This window comes from Sander lucioperca, chromosome 21 (assembly GCF_008315115.2).
Source record: "Sander lucioperca isolate FBNREF2018 chromosome 21, SLUC_FBN_1.2, whole genome shotgun sequence".
Taxonomy (NCBI): domain Eukaryota; kingdom Metazoa; phylum Chordata; class Actinopteri; order Perciformes; family Percidae; genus Sander; species Sander lucioperca.
The window spans coordinates 23,293,427-23,317,099 of record NC_050193.1 but is presented as its reverse complement, the minus strand read 5'-3'; the positions used below and the strand labels follow the sequence as shown (position 1 = coordinate 23,317,099).

The 23,673-nt window shown below is 38.6% G+C and overlaps 1 protein-coding gene across 2 annotated transcripts; it reads right to left on the bottom strand.

The window, feature by feature from the left end:
* Positions 1-1,011: 1,011 nt before the first annotated feature.
* sstr3 (somatostatin receptor 3) lies at positions 1,012-20,424 on the bottom strand. Of its 2 annotated transcripts, none has more exons than XM_031319072.2 (2): positions 20,112-20,424; positions 1,012-3,212 (listed from the first exon to the last, which is right to left on the bottom strand). In XM_031319072.2, exon 2 carries the CDS (start codon positions 3,123-3,125, stop codon positions 1,695-1,697), a length of 1,431 nt encoding a protein of 476 aa, XP_031174932.1. In that variant the 5' UTR covers positions 3,126-3,212; positions 20,112-20,424; the 3' UTR covers positions 1,012-1,694. The 2 variants fall into 2 exon arrangements, with proteins under 2 accessions (XP_031174932.1, XP_031174931.1); XM_031319071.2 differs by having other exon boundaries at positions 1,012-3,207.
* Positions 20,425-23,673: the final 3,249 nt, after the last annotated feature.

Here is a 23,673-nt window from a genome sequence, read left to right as displayed (position 1 = left end):
AGCTAGTAGCTGGATTAAAAACGGTTAAAATGCTGACAGCTAATGCTAAACGGTGTAAAGTTTGTCTGTATTTCACTGTAGAGGATTGGGGTGTAACAATCTGCAGCTGCCGACGTCGGAAAAACACAGACGGTGCGTTCAATGAAACTGGTAATTTACAACCACGTGGTGCATTCAAAGTTATTGTTAAATGTCCTTTTCCCATCTGGTGGTTGTTTTTGTCGTTCAACAGCAATTTACTAGTGAAATAAGTTATTGTTATAGTTATTACATTATTATTAAATCATTTAATTTTGACCATATGGCCTTAGCAATAAACAAGTTATTTAATGTCACCAGCTGTTGTTTAGTACGTTTCTTTTTTTTTTTTAACTTTATTAAAAAGTATCGGTTCAGGCACCGTTAATTATGTATGTGATTAATTTAGATTAATTAATCACAGAGTATGTAATTAATTCGATTAAATTGTTTAATCGATTGACAGCCCTAATATATATATATATATATATATATATATATATATATATATATATATATATATACGGACACTGCTACATTTGTCCTGAAAGCAGGACTTGAAGCTCTTCTTTTAACTCTTTGTTAACATTTTTGTGAATGAAACTTTCCCATAAACGGAGCTGAACAAGCAGCCGTATGTGGCAATTTTAGACGTGTTGATTATGTTGATGAATTTTCATTCAATAGGCTGAAACAAGCTATTTTCAGGTTAATTAACAAGTTTATCCAGTTTGATGACTTGGAACAGTTGTATGAGCAAACCTCAAATAGAAAAAGCGAGTTTTAGGTTAAGATTATAAAAACGTTCCTGCATTAGGCCCATTGATACTGAACTGTACCTGCAAAGTTGCTAAATATGAATATATGTTTTCATACAATATCCACTTGTAGAAACAGCACAACAATTTTTTTTTAGTTATGTTCAAGTACGGGCAGCACTTCAAGTTAGAGAAAGATTGTGGTGTTGGTTTAATACAGAAACAGTCAAAAGTGACTTGAAGCCCGAGACACGATGTATTTATGACCATTTAACTAAAACTAAGATGTTTCACAAACCTTAACCAAAATGCTTAAACCTAACCACACATGGGACTCAGGATGTGAACCTTGTCCTACGCTGTATACACCCACCATACACCTTGACCACCTCCCTAAAACTTTCAAACCATCATAACCTTGGCAGCTATTACATTTAACCCTTAAAACCTTTATAAAAACAATAATAGGAGATGTGGTTACAGGCATGGGATTCCTATCTAAAATAAAGTAATAGCATCAATGTTCAGCTAATGTGTTGCAGTGAATGTTGATTTAAGCTTAAATACAGTCCAATTTGAGCGAATGATTGTCACATGGAATAAAAAGGTAAAATGATTAACAAGATACATGTGATAATAGTAAATAAAGGCACAACTTTGTACATTCATATTCATGCATATGTACACAATATAAACAGGAATATAGTTAGTAGTTTGTGAAGCTTTAGTATATCCTTCAAATGTTAAAGAAACTTTGAGTCCGTTGATCAGAAAAAGCAAATTCTAAGGCCCGTTTTAGTTTTTCATTATATATACATTTCGAATGGGCTTTTTGCTCCGTTACAAACAGTTCAGTGTTGGCTGCCCTGTGTCGTAATACTGAGTTCACTTCAAGTAAGATACAGTCCGTCATTTACACTATAAGTAACTTATCTCAAGTGAGGTGCTCTGTTCCAAGTTCTCCTCTGGCAGAGTTTTAATGCTCCCATTTTTGGTTCCATTGAGAAGCAACGGTACAGTCAGTGTTGACCCGTTGGCTGGATCTTTCCCTTTCACGTCCCCAGATTTGTTCTTCCTGTCTGGGGACGACAGCTCCATTGCTCCTGGAGTCGCTCCTTTCTCGGACAACAGTGGCTGCAAGCTCTGCGGCTGGAAGCTGCTGTTGCCATTTTGGGCGATTCTGTAGATCTCAGTCATTTCCGAGACGTCTTCCTCGTCGTACTCCTCTTCATCCTTGAATACCCGTCTCAGGCTTTCTCTGGGCTTGAGTGCTGACCTGCCCTCCCTCTGCTGCTGCTGCTGGAGCTCCATGGGCTCATGGTTCTCCACCTTCCTCGTGGAGCGGCAGAGGGCTTTCCGGAAACCCCTCTTGAAGTTGTCTGACATGAAGGCATAGACGATGGGGTTGGCGCAGCTGTTAGCGTAGCCGAGCACTACAACAAAATAGTAAAAACCCTGGTACTCTGAGGGCAGTGAAACCAGCAAGTTGAGGATGTTGAGGGCGTAGAAAGGCAGCCAACAGAAGACAAACACGGCAACAACAATCACAACCAAGCGCGTCACTTTTCTCTCCGACTTCCTGCGCTTGGTGGAGGTGGCGTGGACTTTTTTACCCGAGCTGCGGACCTTGAAGACGATAAGCAGATAGCAGAGGCAGATGATAAGAAGAGGGCAGAAAAATCCAACCGTGGAGGTGTAAATAATGAAAGCCGCCCGCCATATGTTAGCCGGCTTTGGCCAGGCGATGTTACAGGTACCTCCTGTCTTCTGGATGTTGGCAAAGATCACCACAGGCAGAATAACAAGAAAGGACAGAGCCCAGACGGTGCCATTCACAACTTTGGCCACCTGAGGGCGCCGCCACTTTGAAGACCGAATGGGGTGGACTACAGCAAGGTAGCGATCGATACTCATCACAGTCAGGCAGAAGATGCTGGTGAACTGGTTGATGGAGTCGACAGTCATGACCAGACGGCACATGAAGGAGCCAAATGGCCACGACTGGAGGGTGTTCTGAACCGCCAGGAAAGGCAGACTGAGCATGAAGAGCTCATCAGCGATAGCTAAGTTGAGGATGTAGATGTTGGTCACTGACTCTATCTTTGAGTAGTGCAGCACAATGTGAATGACCAAAGTGTTTCCGCCCAGGCCAATGATACACACGATTATATATATGAGTGGTAGGAGGACCCCTGCCACGCTAGGACCTAAGGAGACAACTGGGATGCTGGAGTTAGTGGAGTTGGACAGCGTCTCGTTCAGATCGCTGTCGTTAAACATGAGCAGAAACAGAGGGAGTCCGGGCGAGGGGCTGGCGAAGCTGCCGTTCTCCCACATCTCATCCATCATCTTCAGCCCGGGGAGCTAGATGACACCCATAGATGTGCTATTTCTGTGGCTTTGTCCTTCTGTTGTCTCAGCTCCCGCCCATCTGATCTGTTGGGCTGGGAAAAAAATCAATTAGTTATCTGACTGAATCGTTTCCTACATTTGTTTCATCTCTAATGAAATAAAAACAAATAAAACACATCTTGGTCTTCCAAGGACACAAGATAGTTGTTTTTTTTCTTTAAAACACAATAAGCTATTATTACTTCCAATACCTAAGTGTTGCTGACTTTAAAAGAAAATAACTTTCTATATTTGAAAGACTGTATGTTTGCACATTTCTTTGAAAGCCACCAGGTATCTTGACTCTGTTCTGACAACAGGTGTCACACTAACTTATTCTGCTTAGTTGTTTTTTTCGGATAGGACCCTTTTGTTTTAAGTGACTTTGTGTTGCATATTACTTTGAAATCACACACTTTCACTACACACTGACTTTTAAAACATGCTGAAGGTTTCCTTAATTGTAAATGATATAAAATCTGCCCAAATGTTGAAACAAAAAAACCCCCACACAAACCTGAAGGGACAGTTGCAACAACTACTACCAAAAAACCAAAATGTTTCAAGTGGTTAAAATCAAAAGAATATTATTAAGCATTATTATTACAGGATTGTTTTAATTAATGTCAAGTGCATCTTTGCTCCGAGTGCCTGTTACAGTATTTGACAAATGCTTTGGCTTTACAGCATCTTATTTTCATCAACACAAACTGCAGTGATCATTTCCTCAAGATTATACATCTAGCAATGATAAAAAAGCCTACAATTTACAAAAAAAGTCAGTATTTGAAATGCATTTTGTAAGAATGCCTTTCAAAAACGTTTTTACTTATCTAGTAATATCTTGAATTTCTTATTGAATGTGTTGTTTTACTGTAAATAGGCCTACACGATGTTGAGTCTGACTGCAGTACATTCAGTAGATTAAGATAAAATAATGATTGAGACGAATTCACTGCTTATTTGTCCTGTGTGTACCAAGAAGATTGTTTTTAATTCCTACCTAAACCTAAACCTTATTCTTATTTTAATCACTTGTAAAGTTCATCATATAAAATACAGTAGGCTGATATGCAGGAAAATTACCTTAAAGAACAATTAAAATGACTGCAACAGAACCTCAATACATTGCAACTTCTTGAAAGTAATCAAATACATTATTTTTCATTTTTTCCCCATGCATTCCCCTTTCCCATACATTTAAGATGCATGACAGTGTTAATGAAGTAATTAGCAATTATGTTGCAATAGTGCTCATGAGGATAGTTATGTTAAAATAAGAAGACATTTCCAAACACATGCACTGTTTCAGTGATTAAACAAGTCGAATGGGTATTTTACACAGTCAAACTCTGTTGTGAGAACTGAGCACAAAGCAATCATAAAATACTGTAATGTAATCAACATGTTTACAATGACAAACACAGGACACAGGCAAAGATAACGCTCAGAGGGCAAGTGGTAGAGAGACAAAAAGAAAAACACAGGATACAGATAAAATGATGGAAAGCAGATGGGAAAATGGTGGATATAAAATGATGAGTCAGAAAGGAAACAATCAAAACGGGTGAAAATGGATGTTTGCAGGTAGATTGATTTAACCACAGCAGCTATATTTGGTATTACTGATACGGCAGGTAAATTAAACAGAGTGTGTTCCCACACGTGGGCAATTTCATTAGCAACCCAGCAGCACTTAGATTAACATGAACTGGGAACACACTTGGGAGTGGGCTGTAGGACACATGGAGGTGAGACTGTGTGGTTTCAGGAGACAGCTGGTGCACTCGCCTACCCATTCACACAGTCATTTTAATGCAGAAATCAAAAAGAAACAAAAATACGACCATTTATTCAGGTTAATATTAACCATGCTAGCCGTGTGGGGCAAGGGATGGCAATGTAGGCCGGTCTGTCCACTACTTTGTTCCAGACTGAAATATGTCAACAACTAGATGGATTGTCATTTACTTTTGTACAAATATTCATGGTCTCCAGAAGCTACATTTTAAAGAAGTAATTTGTGTTTAGGGATAAATAGGAAATGTTAGCATGCTAACACATTAAACTTAGTTGAATACGGTAAACATAATACCTGCTAAACATCCGCATGTTAGCATCATCACTGTGAGCATGTTAGCATGCTAATGTTATCATTTAGCTCAAAGCACTGCTGTGCCTAAGCTAGCTATTTTTGTCACTAATTGTGACAGAAGTGTTTAGCCTACTACTAAATAATCTCCCATCTCAAAACACCCTGAAGCCTGGTCCACAATTAACTTTTTTGTCCACCAGCCAAATGGCTAGTGAATGTTCAAGTTTTACCAGCCACTCAATAGATAACCATTGTTTTTTGGCTGGTGAGTGAAACAAATCTACCAGCCACTTGCATATTTTACCAGCATTTGGCTAGTAAATGGTGCAAATTTTGGACCTGATATCTGTATGGTATTTAATGTATTTCATTACATTTCTGTGTCACTAGTTGTGACAGAAGCACATAGGCCTACTAAAAAATGGTGAATTTAGAGATTTGGGTTCTTGGTCTCTTTTTGGGCTTTTACACAGAAATGTGTGAAAATAACACCTAAAATATAAGGGAAACTATCTGTGAGCTTCATATTTATCATACAGACACAAGACAAGACTCAAGAAAGAAAAAGTGTATTTCCCAAAATGTCGCACTATATGTTTCCTTTTTTTCACTGGGGTTGGTAAACAAACATTTCCATGGTGAACATTAAAACTGATGTAGAGAAATATCCATGAAACACTATAGCCTACACTATTTGAAGTGTCCAGTGATGCAAAAGACAACATTACGGTATATGGAGGCCTGCTACTTCATTTCACTCTACATTAACAACACAGCTGTACCACAGAGTAGTCAATATCATGTCCCAATAAAAGCATCATGAGCACCATTTCAGAGGAAATATTTTTGACCATCTCTTTTTCCCAAAATGATTAATGTTGCTTTCAGAAAATCAACAGTGAGAAAAACACAGATGTGTCCTGAGCTCATTGATAGAGTTCATCAAACAAACCGACTGAAAAGTAATTGACACCTCGATGGCGACAGCTGCAGTCGACAAAAATTGGCATTCAGCCTCTCTGTCTTCCTGGAGTTCAATTTAAAAGAAATATGAAAACAGCAAACAAGAATAACCAACAAATGTACTGTATGTCTTTTTATGAGACTTGAGTAGCTTTTTTTCGATTTCACCAAACTGTCACATTAATCATTTTTCAATATCTCCCCATCTTTGTGACTAAGAACATTTCACATTAAATTTGGTAATCTGGATCACCATAGAAACCAGCGGAAGAGAAAACCCAGAGATCAGTGTCGTAAATCAAACAGAACCAAATAAACGGCAGCACATGGCAGCAAAACAAGGACAGATCTTTCTCTTCTCTTCTTTTTTTCAGTGAAAATGTTTCAAAGAGAGAAAAAAAATAATTCCACACTTTTGTCCTGGTCCTATAGGTGATAAATGGGGGATCTAATAAAACAAAATAACAACAGCTCAGCTCAAGGCTTCATGCAGCTATTGAAGGCTTATTTCATTATAACTAGGATTAGATCAGTTGGATTAGATCCATCAATTGGCTCCAAGTACACTAAGCTGATATACTTTAATTAAATATTAGTTATGGACCAGAAGCTTCTCTTTTATCACAGCTACAATCTGTAAAACCACGATGCGATGTTATTTATGATGCTCCTTTGGAGTTATTAATGGTTCAGTACAAATTTCTCCTTCCATTGAATAGTTGATTTTTCCAAAAATATTATCATAGTTAGCTTGAAATCCTTGGGTTTAGAGACAAAAGAAATCTCTTTTAAAAAAAACTATTTTTAAACAATCAAGTAATCAAAAAAACAATCAACAGTATATGTATACTATATATATATATATATATTTTATTAGGGCTGTCAAAATAATAAAAAAAAATAACGCAGATTAATCCATTCCATATTGACGTTTGACCCGGAGCCGCTCTAGCCACCATTCGACTGTAAAATGAAGGAGGGAGACGAGAATGTGCTGCCTCGATCATTAATTGGAACATTTACTTGTAAAAATCTTCTTCCTGCCAACTCTGGCTACCGAAATCTGGCCTACCGCTAGCTAGTTAACACTATACTCAACAGCAGCTAACGTTAGCCTACCGCTAGCTAGTAGCTGGATTAAAAACGGTTAAAATGCTGACAGCTAACGCTAAACGGTGTAAAGTTTGACTGTGTTTTACTGTAGAGGATTCAACACCGGTATGTAACAATCTGCAGCTGCCGTCGGAGAAACAAAACAGACGGTGCGTTCATTGAAACTGGTAAACTACAGCCTCATGGTGCATTTGAAGTTATTGTAAATGTCCTTTTCTCATCTGGTAGTGTTTTTCTCATTCAACAGCAATTTACTAGTGAAATAAGTTATTGTTATTGTTATACATTATTATTAAATCATTTAATTTTGACCATATGGCCTTAGTAATAAACAAGATGTTCTTTAATGTCAACCCTTTTTTTTTCTTTTCTTTTTTTACTTTCTTAAAAAGTATCGGTTCAGACACCGTTAATTATGTATGCAATTAATTTCAATTAATTAATCACAGAGTATGTAATTAATTAGATTACATTTTTTAATCGATTGGCAGCCCTAATATATATATATATATATTTCTTTTTTCTTTTCTTTTTGAATTTAACTTTTCTTTAGTTATGTAGGTTGCTACTGTTATTTTATTATTATTATTATCAGCACTGGGTGGATTGCATAGACAAGGATATGAAAATTGTACTGCACTGTACGGTAATGGATTGTAAATTAAGTGAAGAAGTTGCAATAAAAGTACAAAAAAAAGAAGAGAAAAAAGTAGTGTAGTGTAGTGCAGCTGTGATGACTCGGAGAAATCAATTGATACGGCTCTCATCTCAAAACACCCTGAAGTCTGATATCTGTATGGTATTTGATGTATTTCATCTTGCCTCATTAATCTTCATACTAAACACTTGGGGGCCGTTCAAACATCTCTGAAAGAGGAAATCTATTTTTAAATTGAGGTTCTGAACTGCTGCCGGTGTCAAGACCTTGTCTGTCTTTCTTTTCTTTGAATGGCGCGAGCGGAGAACAATCAGTGCAGGTCATGTAACCAATACAGCAACACAGCCTTACAATCTGAATACTAACTAACAGACTGACAATAGCTGTCTGCACACATCTGCTTTGACTGGGAAACCAGAGGCTGCAGCTGTCGGAGGAGAAACCCAGAATACTTCGTGAAAATAACATCTGATAAAAGAGGACACCCTGGCTAAAATGATGTGATCTATATTTGAATCATCTGATGTCCGCTGCTTTTGATTGGTCGGCGGTCTGATCTATATCAAGGACTCCTCCCTTGTGGTCATGCTGTTACCGGTGACACATTTATTCCACTTTGTTGATCCACTGATTCACTCTATACAGAATTATTTGGATCAAAAGCTGACAGATTGAAACAGCTTGAAGTTTTAAATTATTTACACACATCTGCAATACATAGCATGTAAACAGACCCATAAAATCATGTTTTATATACAACTAATTTGCAAAAGCAAATGCGATTTGAAGGAAACACAAATTTCTAGTAACCCCATCCATAGTCACTACCCTTAACTAACCTTCATCCTGGACTTTACATCTGCCCATTGCATATATTCTTTGCAAATTTTGCACTCAACCCATTCAGCCTCTCTTTTTCTAATGCAACGGTTATTTTGTATGTATATATTTGTTTTTCTGTATTGATTGATTATTTCATATGAATGTTTAATATGTTTGTTTGTTTGTTTACGTATGCACCTTTCACCAAGGCAAATTCCACATAAGTGTATTATATTGTGGCAATAAAACCTTTTCTGATTCTGAACTGTTAAAGTATTTGGCGAGTAACATAATGTTGATTTCCCAAAATATGTCAGATTGTGCAACATACTTTCCACTTGTAGTGTATACCGCCAGTGAGTGTGAGGCAGCAGGGAAAGGACCTAATCAGGGATTTATTATTGACCAACTGGAGGTACAGTTTACTGAATAAAGAGGCATGCAGTCAAAACCAGGAAGCCAGCAGGTAAACTTATCTAAAGCAAAGAATCATTATTCCATGGACAAAGGCTCGAAAGCAATGGCAAGAAGCAACTTTGATAATCTGGCCAGGAATTGAGAGGAAATGGGCCGATTATATACTGCAGGGCTGACGAGGAAAGTGAAAACGAGAGCATGTGGAAATGTCTAAGAGTATTTTTTGGACAGGTAGAGAAATAGCAATAAAGGGATTTGGGGAAGTGGGAATGTGGCTGAATGGAGAGGCACAATGTAACACTGGTATGTCAGGGAAATATTGTGATTGTGGTTTAATACAGAAAAGGTCTGTAATGACTTGAGACACAACATGTTTATTATCATTTAACTGAAAACCACAATCTTTCCCTGACCTTAACTTAAGTGCTTCTGTTGCCTAAACCTAACCACAGACAGGAATCAGGATGTGAACCCAATCTCTGGTGTAAAAGTCCTGCACTTTGTACATCTACCAACCACCCCGACCACCACCTCACCGACCCTGTAATTAGGAAAATATTGTAGTAATTTATAGATGTAATTCCAAGGGAACATGGCTGCTATAACATTGAAGAAAATATGCTCAACATTTTTTTTTTAGCAATATCAATGGATTTACACTAGTTGTTTTCAATGTTAGTAATTAAGAATAATAATTAATAATTGCCTTAACATACACACAACACACACACACACACACACACACACACACACACGAATAGCAGGGATTTACATGAAACAAAGCAGCATAATTTTATCTCATTGATAACAGCTTCACTGTTTACTATTCACTTCCGTGACATTGTATCAGAGCTAGATTAAGTTACTGCTAATGATAACCAAAAAGCTGCTGCTACTCCACATTCCACTGGTGGTTTTTAATGTTTCACAGGAAACAATGTATTTGTCACAGAGGTTAGCATTAATTGCAATAGTTTATCTAATATGCATCTACAAAACAAGATACTGCAATTTTCAACATAATATTAAAAATTAATTGGTTTGGGTCCGTGTACTTTGGTGGCCAACGGATTTTCGTTTTGAAAGGAAAAAAACAAAAACGAAAAATGGCCAGTTTCCCAATTACCATTAGTAAATAGGAAAACAAAAAATGGAAAACAACCCATTATTCGTTTTTTGTTTTGATATTAAAAAACGGAAAACGAAAAACAATCTCGTTATCCGATTTTCTTTGATGTATTTGTAGATGGAACTGGGAAATTAAAATCTGTGTATAAATCTTATTCCTTTGTCAGTACCCGATCCGTACCGCCTGTAAAATCCGTTCTGTGCACTGCCTGATCAGTTCTACGCTTGCGCGAACACCGGCAAACTTCACAGCTCTATGCACGCATTGGCGTAAGGATGTTTGGACATTCCCGGTTACCGGAAGAAAACATTAGACAGTGACAGTAGACCGTTATGATGGCAAAGATGAAGTTTACAAGGTGTTTGCTGGAGTTGCCTAAAGTATCTGTTAATGATATACGGAGGGTCGTCCGGCCATCCAGTACAACACCATGTAGCAAATTAAATAAAGGCTTCAAATTTTACGTTTCGTCATTTCTTTGCAACTTTGAAGGTAATTTGCTAACGCTAGCTAGCCTGAGCTAGAAGCCTTGCTTTGGTGTTATAAGTCATGACTCCGTCCTGCTTCAGGTTAACCATGTTTTAAATAAAGTTTAAGCATGTGTATACCTCTCACTGTGTTTGTACTTTTATGAAAGTATCAGGTAAAAACAGGGCTACAAATGAGATCTCTGTGAGAGACCAGCTAACTCCTAGCAAACTATTATGTAGCTCAATGCTGGACATTTCACCCCTAATTCCGGTCACTTTACTGTATTTGTATTTGTTTAGTATTTGGTTTAGAAGCCTTTATTGGTGATTTTTTACGGTACAAAGTCCTGCTACATACGTACATAGCTAGCTATATATGCTCCGCTATGTCGCGTTAGCATGCAGCTACAATAGTTAGCTATGAGTATGCTAACGTTAGATTGTAGTGGAACGAAGCAGCACTTTCTAACGTCAAAAATCGCGGACCAAACACTACACAATCGGACATGTTTCAGCAGGAATGTGACCCGGAAATGGGGAGAATTTAACAACATTGCCAGCTAAGATGACCGTTAGCATGTAGCTACTATAGTGTTTACTGCCGTTAGCATGTAGCTACTATAGTGGTATACAGCAGTGGTGGCTGGGAGAGCTGTCATCCCATCTTCAAAAGGACACTTATGTACGTTTACACTTCATCGCATTAATAATAGACAGTCTATGGTTATTAGTCAAGACGAAGTATTAGGTAAAAACATTAACGTAAACAACACAACAACGATGTCGCTACACGGTTTTGGATCAGTGACAAGTTTCGAATGTTTGTAGCTATGACTATTGTATAATAAAGATTTAATAAAAAAAGATTTAATAAAAAAGTTGTAATGTTTGGTCGTAAAGTGTTGACACATGTTACTTATATACAGTCTATCGTGCAGGCAGAACGGATCGTGTACCGACAGTTACAAATCGCACAGGGACATTGTTAGTTTTCTACTACGTAATTATGCGCATGCACAGAACGGATCTTACAGGCGGTACTGGCCAATAAATGCTATTGAAGGGCGGGTCTTGGCGTGGCGGGAGTAACTTCCGGGTCACGAAAAAAATACCAATGCAAAATTAAGGAATACGACTTATACACACGTATTTTAATTTCCGAGTTCCATCTACAAATACATCAAAGACAATCGGATAACGAGATTGTTTTTCGTTTTCCGTTTTTTAATATCAAAACAAAAAACGAATAATGGGTTGTTTTCCGTTTTTTGTTTTCCTATTTACTAATGGTAATTGGGAAACTGGCCGTTTTTCGTTTTTGTTTTTTTCCTTTCAAAACGAAAATCCGTTGGCCACCAAGTACACGGACCGGTTTGGCTGCACTGTAAACAGATAATCTAGCTGCTCTTCTGTCATATTTCTGAGAAAGTAGCTGCTCAACGAGTGTTTGCTATCTTATTACAGTAAAATGCACTTGTTGTTACAACCAGCACTGAAGTTTTAAGTACAACTTCAAATTGTAGTTGACATCATAATTTGGATATCAAAGTTCATTCAAACACTCTTGGACTAACCAAACAATATGTTTTACCAGAAGTGCAGAACAAACATGCAGCTAGCGGAGCTGCTGAAGGTGAAAGCTGGTGTGACCGAGACACAAATAACAAGTACTACAAACGGGAAGCACATTTCTTCAGAGTGAGTTCTTATCCTAGTGGAATAATTATTAATTATTAACACCAAAATGTTTTACTGTTTCAACAAAACTATTTACGACTTACAGTAAGGTGCTATTTTGAATGAGGGGTTTTTGAATTGCCTGTGAAAATCATTTCTCACGATATAGACAATGCAGTATTTTTAGATATCGATACAATTATCCAGAGTTTAAAATCCCCCCTAAAAACCTCCAGAGACATTACAAATACATACAATATCACACACTATTCTCTAACATAAAATTACTTTATTAATCACATATGGTTTAAAGGCATACTATGTAACTTTTCCCTCTTTGGTCCCCCTACAGGTTGTCTCATTGGGACTACAGCTCGTAGTTCCAATGAGACAACCTGTAGGGGGACCGAAGAGGGAAAAGTTACATAGTATGCCTTTAACCAAAATGTTTTTCTTTTGCACAAATATGTTAATTGGGAAGTCCCCAAGGTTTCTCAGTAGCTTCCAAAATTATTATATATTAAATTATAATAAGGTCTGATTAAATTTGGAGATACCTTTCAGACATGTTTTAAGTAATTTAAAAACGCAAATAAAAAAGTTGTATTACGAGTTAAAAAGTCTTAAAATTAGATCTACTCCTACACCTTGTAAAATGCAGTTGTAATAATATAAAATGTCTTTATAGGAGACAGACAATGATCTTATAGCTGCTTATTACTCCATTATAGCGAGTTAAATGTTTATATTTTTATAATGCTAAATAGGGGGGTTAAAGTATTACTGATAAGGTTTATTATCACTGCCAGTGCTCTATCAGCACACAATTTAGGGACTAAATATATTCACGTAATCAATCAACAACACAACGATGATAAGCTGCAGGTAAAAACAAGCGAGACAACATTTGTATCTCACACAGGTTTGAACTGCAGCTCGCTGTAGGAGCGGAAATGCCAACATCTTAGCTGTTGAGCGCTGCTGCAGCAGCGAGCTGAGCATCCATCACAAAGGTCAGTCTTCCACAGCCAGAGCACTTGAAAGGTTCAGAGTATTTCAGAGAGAAGCTGCGTCATCCTGACAGCAGCACAGATCAACAGATGCACTCAGGTACACACTACAGGGCATAGGTTTGGCACTGTGCTTACTATCTTTTTATGACATTTTATACTTGGTTGTAGTGATGAACCTACAGAGAATTATCATCTGAATCTGCAGCTCCCCTTGACTTTCTGGAGCTTTACAGTACGTTTCAGCTCAAACAAAAACAGGACTTTAACCCAGCAGACCGCTGTCTGAGTCCCGTTTGAAACTAAAAGTTAACATTGAGTAATTTTAACTTTATGTAACAAACTTAACTACATCACATGTGTAATAGTCTATATCAACAACGTTTCATTTCCGGGATTGTTCAGGTGCCGCCGGAAATTCCGCCGGATGTCCTTAATATTCGGCCAGATGTCCGTCACCTTCTGCTTTCTTTGTGTTGGCATTCTAAACTCTGGCGGATTTATGAGGACTATGGTTAACTGCTCCTCAGATCTCTGCAGGGTAAATCCAGACAGCTAGCTAGACTATCTGTCCAATCTGAGTTTTCTGATGAACGACTAAAACAACCTTTGAACGTACACATGTTCCACCAAAACAAGTTCGAGGCTATTTTGCAGAGGCACCGTTGCTCCGTCTGGCGCTTAGCACCGCCCAAGACGGTTAAGATTGGTTTAAAGAAATGCAAATAAACCAGAGCCGCTTTTTGTTCCACCCTGGAATTCTGTGTGGACTTGCCAGACCTTCCTCCGCAGCACTGTGGAGGAAGGTCTGGCAATGCGAGACTACATGTGTAACTAAGTCATATACTTACACACGGTAGTGAAGTAACATAACAAATGTACTGATTTGAACCCAAACCACGATCTTTTCCTACACCTAAGCATGACCAAACTGTGACCGTTTCACAACATTAACCATGAACTGTGACAGTTACGTTTAAGGATGAGGATGTGTTGATCTGCTGCAACTGGGTAGGGTAGCTAATTTAGGAAACGCACCTGTAGAGGATAGGAACAAACAACCTATGTGGTCTTATGGGTTGGAGGACTGGACTGGTTGGTTTTTACGCTTGGATGAGTTAGAAAAGTTAGTGTATCAATAATTTAAAAAATGCAGTGCACCAGGCACAGATTTAGCAAATAAATTAGATCAGATTAGATTACAAAACTTTATTAATCCCCAATGGGAAAACTCATCTGCCACCCAATCAACTCATACAGACAACATACAATATAGACATTACATTCACAGTACACAACAAATAATACACAATACAACAAATAAAGAACACCATAAAGAGGCATTGGAGTCCTGATAAACAGCTGATAGGTGCTACATCTAAAGACCACAGTGTTCATTAAACACATCTGACCGCTGCTGGAACAAAAGACCTTCTAAATTGTTCACAAAACTGAAGCATCCTTAGTCGCTTACTGAATGAGCTTCTGAGTTCGTAAATAACACACATGTAATGGATGAAGGTATGACGTACATGAAGCATGTGAGAAGAAACTAAAACTGAATCTGTAAAAGCCGGGACAAAGAGGGAAACGTGGAAATTAACTAATTAATATCGTAGTTTTATATTTTCTGTGAGGCTGTCTGTAACACGAGAGATCAAAATTTAAAACCACATTTAATCCATTGTTCTACTCTCCTGCTTCACGAAGCCAATCATTCTGCCCTGATTTCTCAGTAGTGATGGGACTCAGCAGTGAGAAGGCAGGTCAGGGTCATGGTTAAAAACATTGGCAGAGCTGTTTGATTAGCGTATTTGTTTAGCTTTCTTTTGTATTTTCTCCTCTTGAAAGCCGAGAGTGAATGTTAGGCGTTTTGCCAAGCAGTTAATAACTAAACAGTTGGGACCTCAGCAGACGTGAGTGGACGAGAATGTTATAATATTATAATGGTTTACATCAAAGAATGAAGAAAGAATGAAGGTTGAAAGAAAATGTAGATAAATGATAGGTATGGCCTTCTTTTTAACATCAGTCTACTACGATCTAAAAGTGTATGCGTATTTTGCCATTGGACAAATATTGGGCCGTGGCCGTGAGAAATACTGCCCTTAAATATCATTTACAAGTAAACTACGAACATCATTTTAATTTACAGTTTTAATAAGTGTGAAAGGTGGATTCATCTGGTGGTAACCGTGGCAACAATACAGATGCTTCACACTACATTAACATTTAACTCTTTTACTTTCAAAGTGATAATTTGAGCAGTCTTTTAGTTTTTGGTTAGTGGCCATGCAAACAAGCACTCGGAGGTGTCCTGATAGAGACAATAATAGACATTGAAGAATAAACCATCCGTCCGCTTTTTCCTAAAATCAGGACACCTTGTTGAACATTATCACAGACAAACTGTGTCATACAGTGTCTTCATGGCATCCAGTGGCAACAGATTGAAGCTTCCTCCCTGAGTATACAGTACACGAATCCAGCAGCTTATTTATGTGTTGTGCTTTTAAGTAGTGCAGGGAAGCTCAAGTGTTATGTTGCCTTGGACGTCTTAATAAATCGAGTAGCTTGAGTTTTTGAATATTTGGTATTCAAGCATAGGCACACTAAAACTGATAAAATATGAAATCAAGAAGTGTTTTTACTTTACTTACTGTGGTAATCATGTTGATGCTACTTGTATATTATTTTCACGGTCAATAAACTAAAATCCACCGACAGTAGCAGAATTAAGAAATGACCTTGAGATGATGAAAGTAAATCAACATGCATATGAATTCATAATGCTTCCATTTATAAGTCTGGCAGTTAGTTTGGTAACGTATAAAAGCAGAGTGGGTGAGAGCTTCTGTCAGTGTTGGACTTACGCAAGCTATTTCCTGTAGGCAGTACGTACCAGTACAAACTTGGTGCGAATCAAACTCTTAAAAGAATTGGTACAAAATAATCATTTGTTCGGTTTCTGTTAGCACACAATACTGACAGTAAGAGATGTTAGTAAGTTATGCTTAAAAAATGTCAGAAATATATTTGACCATCTCCTTCAGTAAGATGGGACTTTTTTTTCAAATTGTCTGATGAGTCTTTCAGGCAATCATCCGTGAGAACAGAACACTGAGTCTGATCAATCTTTTTATATAAGAATATTGAACTACTCTGTTGTCTGAATATGCTGCAATTCTTATCTTTGTGCATTTCATTTGATTGCTTTAATGTTTTTGCTACTTAATTATTCATCTTAAAGTGATATATATATTATATATTATATTCATTTATAATACTGTAAAACATAAATCTGTACTCTTATCTGTGTCTGCACTTTAAATCCTTTAACTGTTGATAATCAGTTTGTCAGGTTGCACTCGTCCTGGATGACAGACCCCACCAGGTGTCGTCTCTCACAAATCAAAATGAACACAGGCTTAGCGATGTCGGACTTTGTTTGCTGATTTATTTCAAAGTTTAGCGATGGCGGATTCATATTTAAACAACACAGGACCCTCAACAAACACTCTAAAATCTTTACTGGAGGATAAGACAACATTTCCGTCATCCTCTCATGTCCGTAGAGGGTGTGCGTAGCTTCGCTTTCAGAAGTTCCGTAATAACTGAAGATGAGTTCATCAACATTTTCTCTCATCTCTTTTTGCAATATTTGTTAATTACTTAGTTTTACAGATTAAAGTGAGACAGTACATGTAAAAACAGTTTTTTTTATGCACTTTGAGATATTGGGCTATTTTGCTTCCATAACATGTCTTCTTTCAGATTAGTGGAAAGGAAACATCCAAACTACACATTTAGGTGTTTATTTGACTACATTTTGTCTGTTTGCAGTTGTAGATTTCTCCTAAATTCAGCAAAAGTTAGCATTACATAATGCCTCATTTGCATATTTAAACACAAAGTTTTAGAAAACTTTCAATACAAAAACAAATTGCCTTAATTTACGTAATCAACATCAGTATTTACCCTAATTTCTGCAGTACTACTTATATAGTATCTGTTTTCTTGTAGACAGTGATGGTCTGAAAGATGCTTAAGTTTCCATCTGGTCCTGGCTTGTATGAATCTATGGTGTCTTGTCGGCCCATGTGGACTTGACACAGTTATATGTATGACACAATGATAAATATGTCATTCCTTCATCCTGGGGCTTTAGAGGAGCGAACATGGCTTCTCCTCTGGGCTCGGTGAGTCAGAGGGACTAAATAAACCCAGTGAATTCACACACAGCTCCAATACTGGCTTTAGCGTTAAGCTTTGCTAAACCTATTCTGCTTGTACGGACTCTCCATGTGAGGTAGATGCCATTCTCAAGGGCTGAAGGATCAAGATAGACATATCCTGTTCACCTTTCGTTTCTTTTCCAGCTTCATTTTCAAGAGGAGAGGGATAAGACACGCATCCTCTTTACATAAATGAGATGGCAATTTACCCGGCCAATCTCATGTCTGAAGGAGTGCCTGAGTTACTGTTAGGATTGGGCCTCGAGAACCGGTTCCAACTAGAAATTGTTTCAAAAATTACGATTCCAAGAGAATTGTTTTTTTATTGGAATCGTTTGGAAAATTTGGTTTCGAATCCAAATTTAACACACGCAAGTTTTGGTTTCCATAGCGGCCACCGTACTTCCAGATGCTTGTTGTGTTGCCGCCACGGAGCACAGTAAGCGCCGCTCTAAAGTGTGGCTTTATTTTATGTTGAAAAAGGCCAGTAAAACTGTAAACCATCATTGAATCAAAATAACACGTTCCTCTTATCTGTGAAATAAGCTTGTGAACCGTTTCATCTTCACCCCTCAAATAATCGGAATCGAGAATCAATAAGAACCTGAAAACCTGAAAAAAAAAAAAAGTGTCTCACAATGACATCAATCTCACGAGGAGACTAAGACAGCAGTGTGGAGAGTGGAACACAAGTCGGGAGAAAGGCGTTCTGGTAGGTAGTTTTGGAGTATAGGCTGCAGAAATGATAGGCTCCTCTTATCTAAAAGATTGTCAGTGCCATGGTGGCTCAATATTTAAATGGTTTTGACAACGTGGATGAGGTCATTACAGTTCAATGACCGCCTGTATTCATTTGCGCCAGAGTATACAGATGAAGAGAGAGAGAGACACAATTATAAAAGTGTCATTTATTCATCCTGGGGCTTTAGAAGAGTGAACAAGGATTCTCCTCTGGGCTCGGTGAGTCAGTGAAGCAGCGGCTGGAGGGCTGCGAGGATTGGGCTATTGGTGGTGCTCCCGTGAGTGCTGTGGGTCCATTGTTTTATGCCCAAAGAATATGTTTATATGAATATGAGTGGGACCTGTTGCTGCCAGATATCTGTAGTCTGGATGTGTCTAGTGATATACCTCGGACACTACACAACGTTGTGTCACCACGTCAGAGGATTTTCCCCTCTAATCAACATGAGCAAATACGAACCATTGTTTTTTATTGAAAATCTTTTAGATAACACAAAACCATGGATGTATTATAGCCTATTTCGTACAAATTACTCCACAGCTGCAGCCTCTCTCTCTCTCTCTCTCTCTCTCTCCTCTCTTCGTCCGTGTACTCTGGCTCAAATGAATACAGGTGGCCATCTAATTATAATGACCTCATCCACATTGTCGAAATCATTTAAATATTGAGCCATGGCATTGAAAAACGTATAGATAACTACACAAACATGTAATTTCTGTAGCCTACTCCAAACCAACATGCAGGCTCCCAGAACGCCTTTCTTCACACCTTCACACCTCTGTCGTCGGACAGAAGTCACCTTGTGAGATCGATGTTGTTGTCAAACACTTTTAATAACAATCTGAGCCTGTCAGTGGCAAAACAAAATCACTTTTAGTGGACAAAAATCGAGGGTGCACAATTGCCCCATTGGGTTACATTGCAGTTCTTCTTGGCTCTGATTCTAGGCTCTGATAAATCTAGACGTGACAGGAGACTTTAGTCAATTACAGGTCATTTCAGAAAGAGAGAGCATTCCTATTCCATCCTACAGTATTTCCATCCCCTGCGACAGAGTGGGGAGAGGGTGAGCTCCAGGAAGAGGTCTCCCTACTAAATCCTGGCGCTTTTTTTCATTCTACCCACTGCAGCTTTGCCTGTACCTTTTGGCTTTGTTTGTAACGTGTTTATATACTGCTTTGCATTTATTATAATGCTAAATAAGAGGATGCACGCACGCACGCACGCTCAGTTATGACTGCTTACTTTATAAAAAAAAGATCAGGCCACCAGAAACTTTCAATTAAATCCAGCTTAGTTTCAAAATCTTGAGGCTAATGGGATGAGAAACACAATGACTTTAAAAACTGCAAAATTACCATGAAGAGACACAATACGGCCGTGAAGAGACAAAAAAATAAAATAAACGCAATTACAAAATTGTTAAACCCGCCTCTGGAAGTAGGCTAATTAAAAACATTTGAGGAATTGTTGTGTTACGATTCTTGGTTTAATGTTGTAAAAAACGATCTTCACTCTCAATGCAGAAGTAAGACACGGACTGTTTACCGTAAACTGTCTCGTTTACGGTAAAAACGTCCATAATTATTACTAAATGTACTATTTACACTTACCTTTACGATAAGACTTTTCAAACCGTGGTCTTCTTAAGCCCGGTCTCGTACGTTGATTTAGGATTTATTGATTGAAACAACGCGAGAGGAGCAGCTGCAGTTGGTTTAGGACGTGTTTTTATCTTCATCCTCAGCCGTAATACAGCCCGCTCCGGTCCTCTGGTTTGTTTGTCGGTGAGTTTTTTCCCCCTCCGTCTGTTCTCGGACCGACTGATGCACTGAAGTCACCACTGCAACATTATAACAGTCGCTCCGTCTCTTGCTTGTAACTAGGTAACAGCTAAAGGCTGCTGCACGGAGTCAAGAGGAGGTGTTGAAATACTGTGTGTGTGTGTGTGTGTGTGTGTGTGTGTGTGTGTGTGTGTGTGTGTGTGTGTGTGAGTGAGTGAGTGTGTGTGTGTGTGTGTGTGTGTGTGTGTGTGTGTGTGTGTGTGTGTGCCCGCGTTTGTGTGTGTGTGTGTGTGTGTGTGCGTGCGCGTGCGTGTGTATGTTTGTGTTATATCTTGGACCATTTAAAGATTTAATAGCCTAAGTAATATTTCTGCATAAAAATGCCTAAAAAGCCCTATATGTTTTATATATATATATAAATATTTATTACTATAAATGAATTATTGATTATTTATTTATTAATAAATAATTACATTTGGAATAATGTTTAAGTACGTACTTACATTACCCCAAATGTTTCCAACAATGTTTAAACCCTAAGAATCTGTAAATTTTATGAATTAAGCGTTTGGCCGCCTGTTATGGTGTCATATAACCTTTGACCCCTCTAGTTGCTCTAACTTCCGTCAAACATGGGAAATGCCCGGAAACACCAGATGATATGTTCTAGAGTAATTGTCAATCATACAATGTCAAAGAAATATACTCACAGAAATAAAAATTAAAAAAACAGTAATACAGCATTTTCTTCTAGCTAGCTGAATGGGTATAAGATTAATCTAATTTTGAGTTAGACCAGCTAGCACACTCCAGTCCGTTTGCCTCACTCCCAGGCACTTAGAGACTTAAGTCGGGATGATAGCGGGCAACAGCCCCTGGGACACAGCCACAGTAAGCCACCAGCCAGCGACTATAGCAACACGTACCCCGCCAGCAAAAATACCAGCACAGGGTGCTAACAACGCTAGCGGCAATAACAGAAAGCTGAAAACGGGGCTGAAAATGTGCGCACGCCACTTCCCATGCAAAGGTTGTGATTTATAAAAAAAACAACTTGACGGGAGAATGTGCGGTCCTCCACACAAACTCTGACTCATGCGTACGCACATTTTTGGAGACAATGGGAATTGGCGACGCAGATGGTGAGGTGGTGAACTGAAGTCAGACTGCAGAAAGTAAATGTTACATCAGCTGATGGCAAAATTCTTTCTTAATTCCTTCTTAATATTTAATCGGCGCTGTCTCACCATCAGATTGTCCGCTACGGAGCGCAGGAAGAGGAGATGGCCGGACTCCATGGAATACAGGATAGCATCAAATACCCTAGCATTAGATAACCTCAGAACACAGTGTAAATAACTAAATATCTGTCTTTAATACTGTGCATATATCATCAAATGTCAAAGCCTGAAAATACAACCGTTAAGCTCTCGCGCAATCGTTACACTTAATGTCCTCGTTATCAGTCCGAACTTTAATACTGTTCGTGACCAAACCTGCATGAAGAAAAGTGTGTTTCCCTGAGACTTTCGTCTTTAAATTGTATCTCGGGGTTAGGGATACCACTAGTTGATGCTGTGATTTTGGCAAGGTGTCTACAATCACAAATTATTGTAAACATATAAAGACCCCCGTGCGTAATGCTGCATGATGGCACTGCTGGCCCTGCAGGAGGACTACGCCAATGGAAGAAACAGGAGAGAAAGAGGCTTCAGGGACCATGACGATGACTGGCTAATATGCCGATTTAAATTCCCTAAAGCTGTGCTCTTGGATCTATGTACTGAATTGGGTCCAGTAGAGAGGGCAATGCGCCAGAACTGTGCCATCCCGGTCCAAATACAGGTCCACGCCACTCTGGGGGCAACCGGCTGTTTCCAGAGGGAAATGGCAGACAGCTAAGTGTTTATATAATTATTATATATAATCTTCAACTTTATCGCTAAGGCTTGTTTGGATATAATATATAGTTCTGTTAAATGTTATCATATAGGGCTGGTATTTCGAAGCTGTCCCCGAGTGCTGTAATGCCTGCTGTTTTGGAAGGTAGGCTATTATTAATATAGGTAATATCAGGTTTCCCTACACTGTGCAAGAACAGGCTGAAATTAAAATTCAATTTGCAGCAATTCCCTAGCATCTGAGAAGTTTTTTGCTTTTTCCCCGCCAGTCGTCATGATTCGGCGTAAAGAACAACTGCCAGGCCATTTACATACTGATCAGCATTCATGAGGTGCTTTGCATTGACTATTTATGGTTAGAAATGGGCGTGTACAGGGTGGGATAAGAGGGTGATTCACGTACGCACACTTGTGGGTGATCTGTAATTTATAAAGGGAACATTGCTTACAGATGTGCTTACGCACGGTTTTATAAATCAGATTTTTGGGTGTACGCCATTTTTGGCTTTTGGGCGTACGTACACTTTTAGTAAGGACCCTACGCACAGTTTTATAAATGAGACCCCAGCTGTGCAGGACATCCAAAGCAACTAAACATTTCTCCTAGCTTCTGGATTGTCTTCTCTGTGGTATTTGATCTCATGATAGCCACCTCAGGCCATTTAAATACTGTATGCATCAACAGCAACAAGGAATATTCTGTCCTCAAATGGTCAAGTGAAATCAATGTGCACACAATGTCATGACTCCTGTGGGAACTCCCAAGAGGAGCTAGAAGTGAGTTGTTTTGGACTTTGTGGCAAGATGAACAGCTTTTGGCCATATCTTCAATCTGTTTATCCATATTTGCCAACAAAATGTAGCTTCTTATTATTTCCTTCATTCTTACTATTGCTATATGTGTCTTGAATGAAGTTTCTGCAACACTTTTGTGCAAAGTGACAGTGGAATGATGATGTCCAAGCCTGCATATAACTCAGGATCATTGCGCATCTCCTTTTTTACCTATACAGCTGAAAAGGGTGCTCTCCTACCTCCCTGATGTAGAATATGTCTACAGTGTTTGACTCCAGCTTTGTGACACTGAGTGACAATCTGGATAAACCATCTGCGTTGCAGTGAGAGTCTGACTTGCGATACTTAATGTCGTACAAATGTGCTGACAGCAAAGCCTACCTCTGCAGTCAGGATGCAACGAGAGACAGTATTCCAGTGTGTTGGCCAAGGATGGTCGTGAGAGGTCAGTGGTCGTTATTAGGAACGTAAACGTCCTTCCATACAGGTGCTGATGTAATTTTCTGACTCAAAAAACAATGCTAAGTGCCTCTTGTTTTTATTGAGCATGACAAGTTTCTTCCTTGTTCAATGTCCATTTTCATTTTCATTCCAATTTCCTCAACATCCAGCTGTACATGAGAGATAACTGTCCCCACTACGTAAGGAGAGGCGTCACAGGCAAGCTGAAGTGAAAGTGCTGGGTTGAAGTGAGT

Excerpts from the sequence above, each read along its gene's own strand:
- sstr3 (XM_031319072.2), bottom strand. The coding sequence starts at position 3,125 with ATGATGGATGAGATGTGGGAGAACGGCAGCTTCGCCAGCCCCTCGCCC.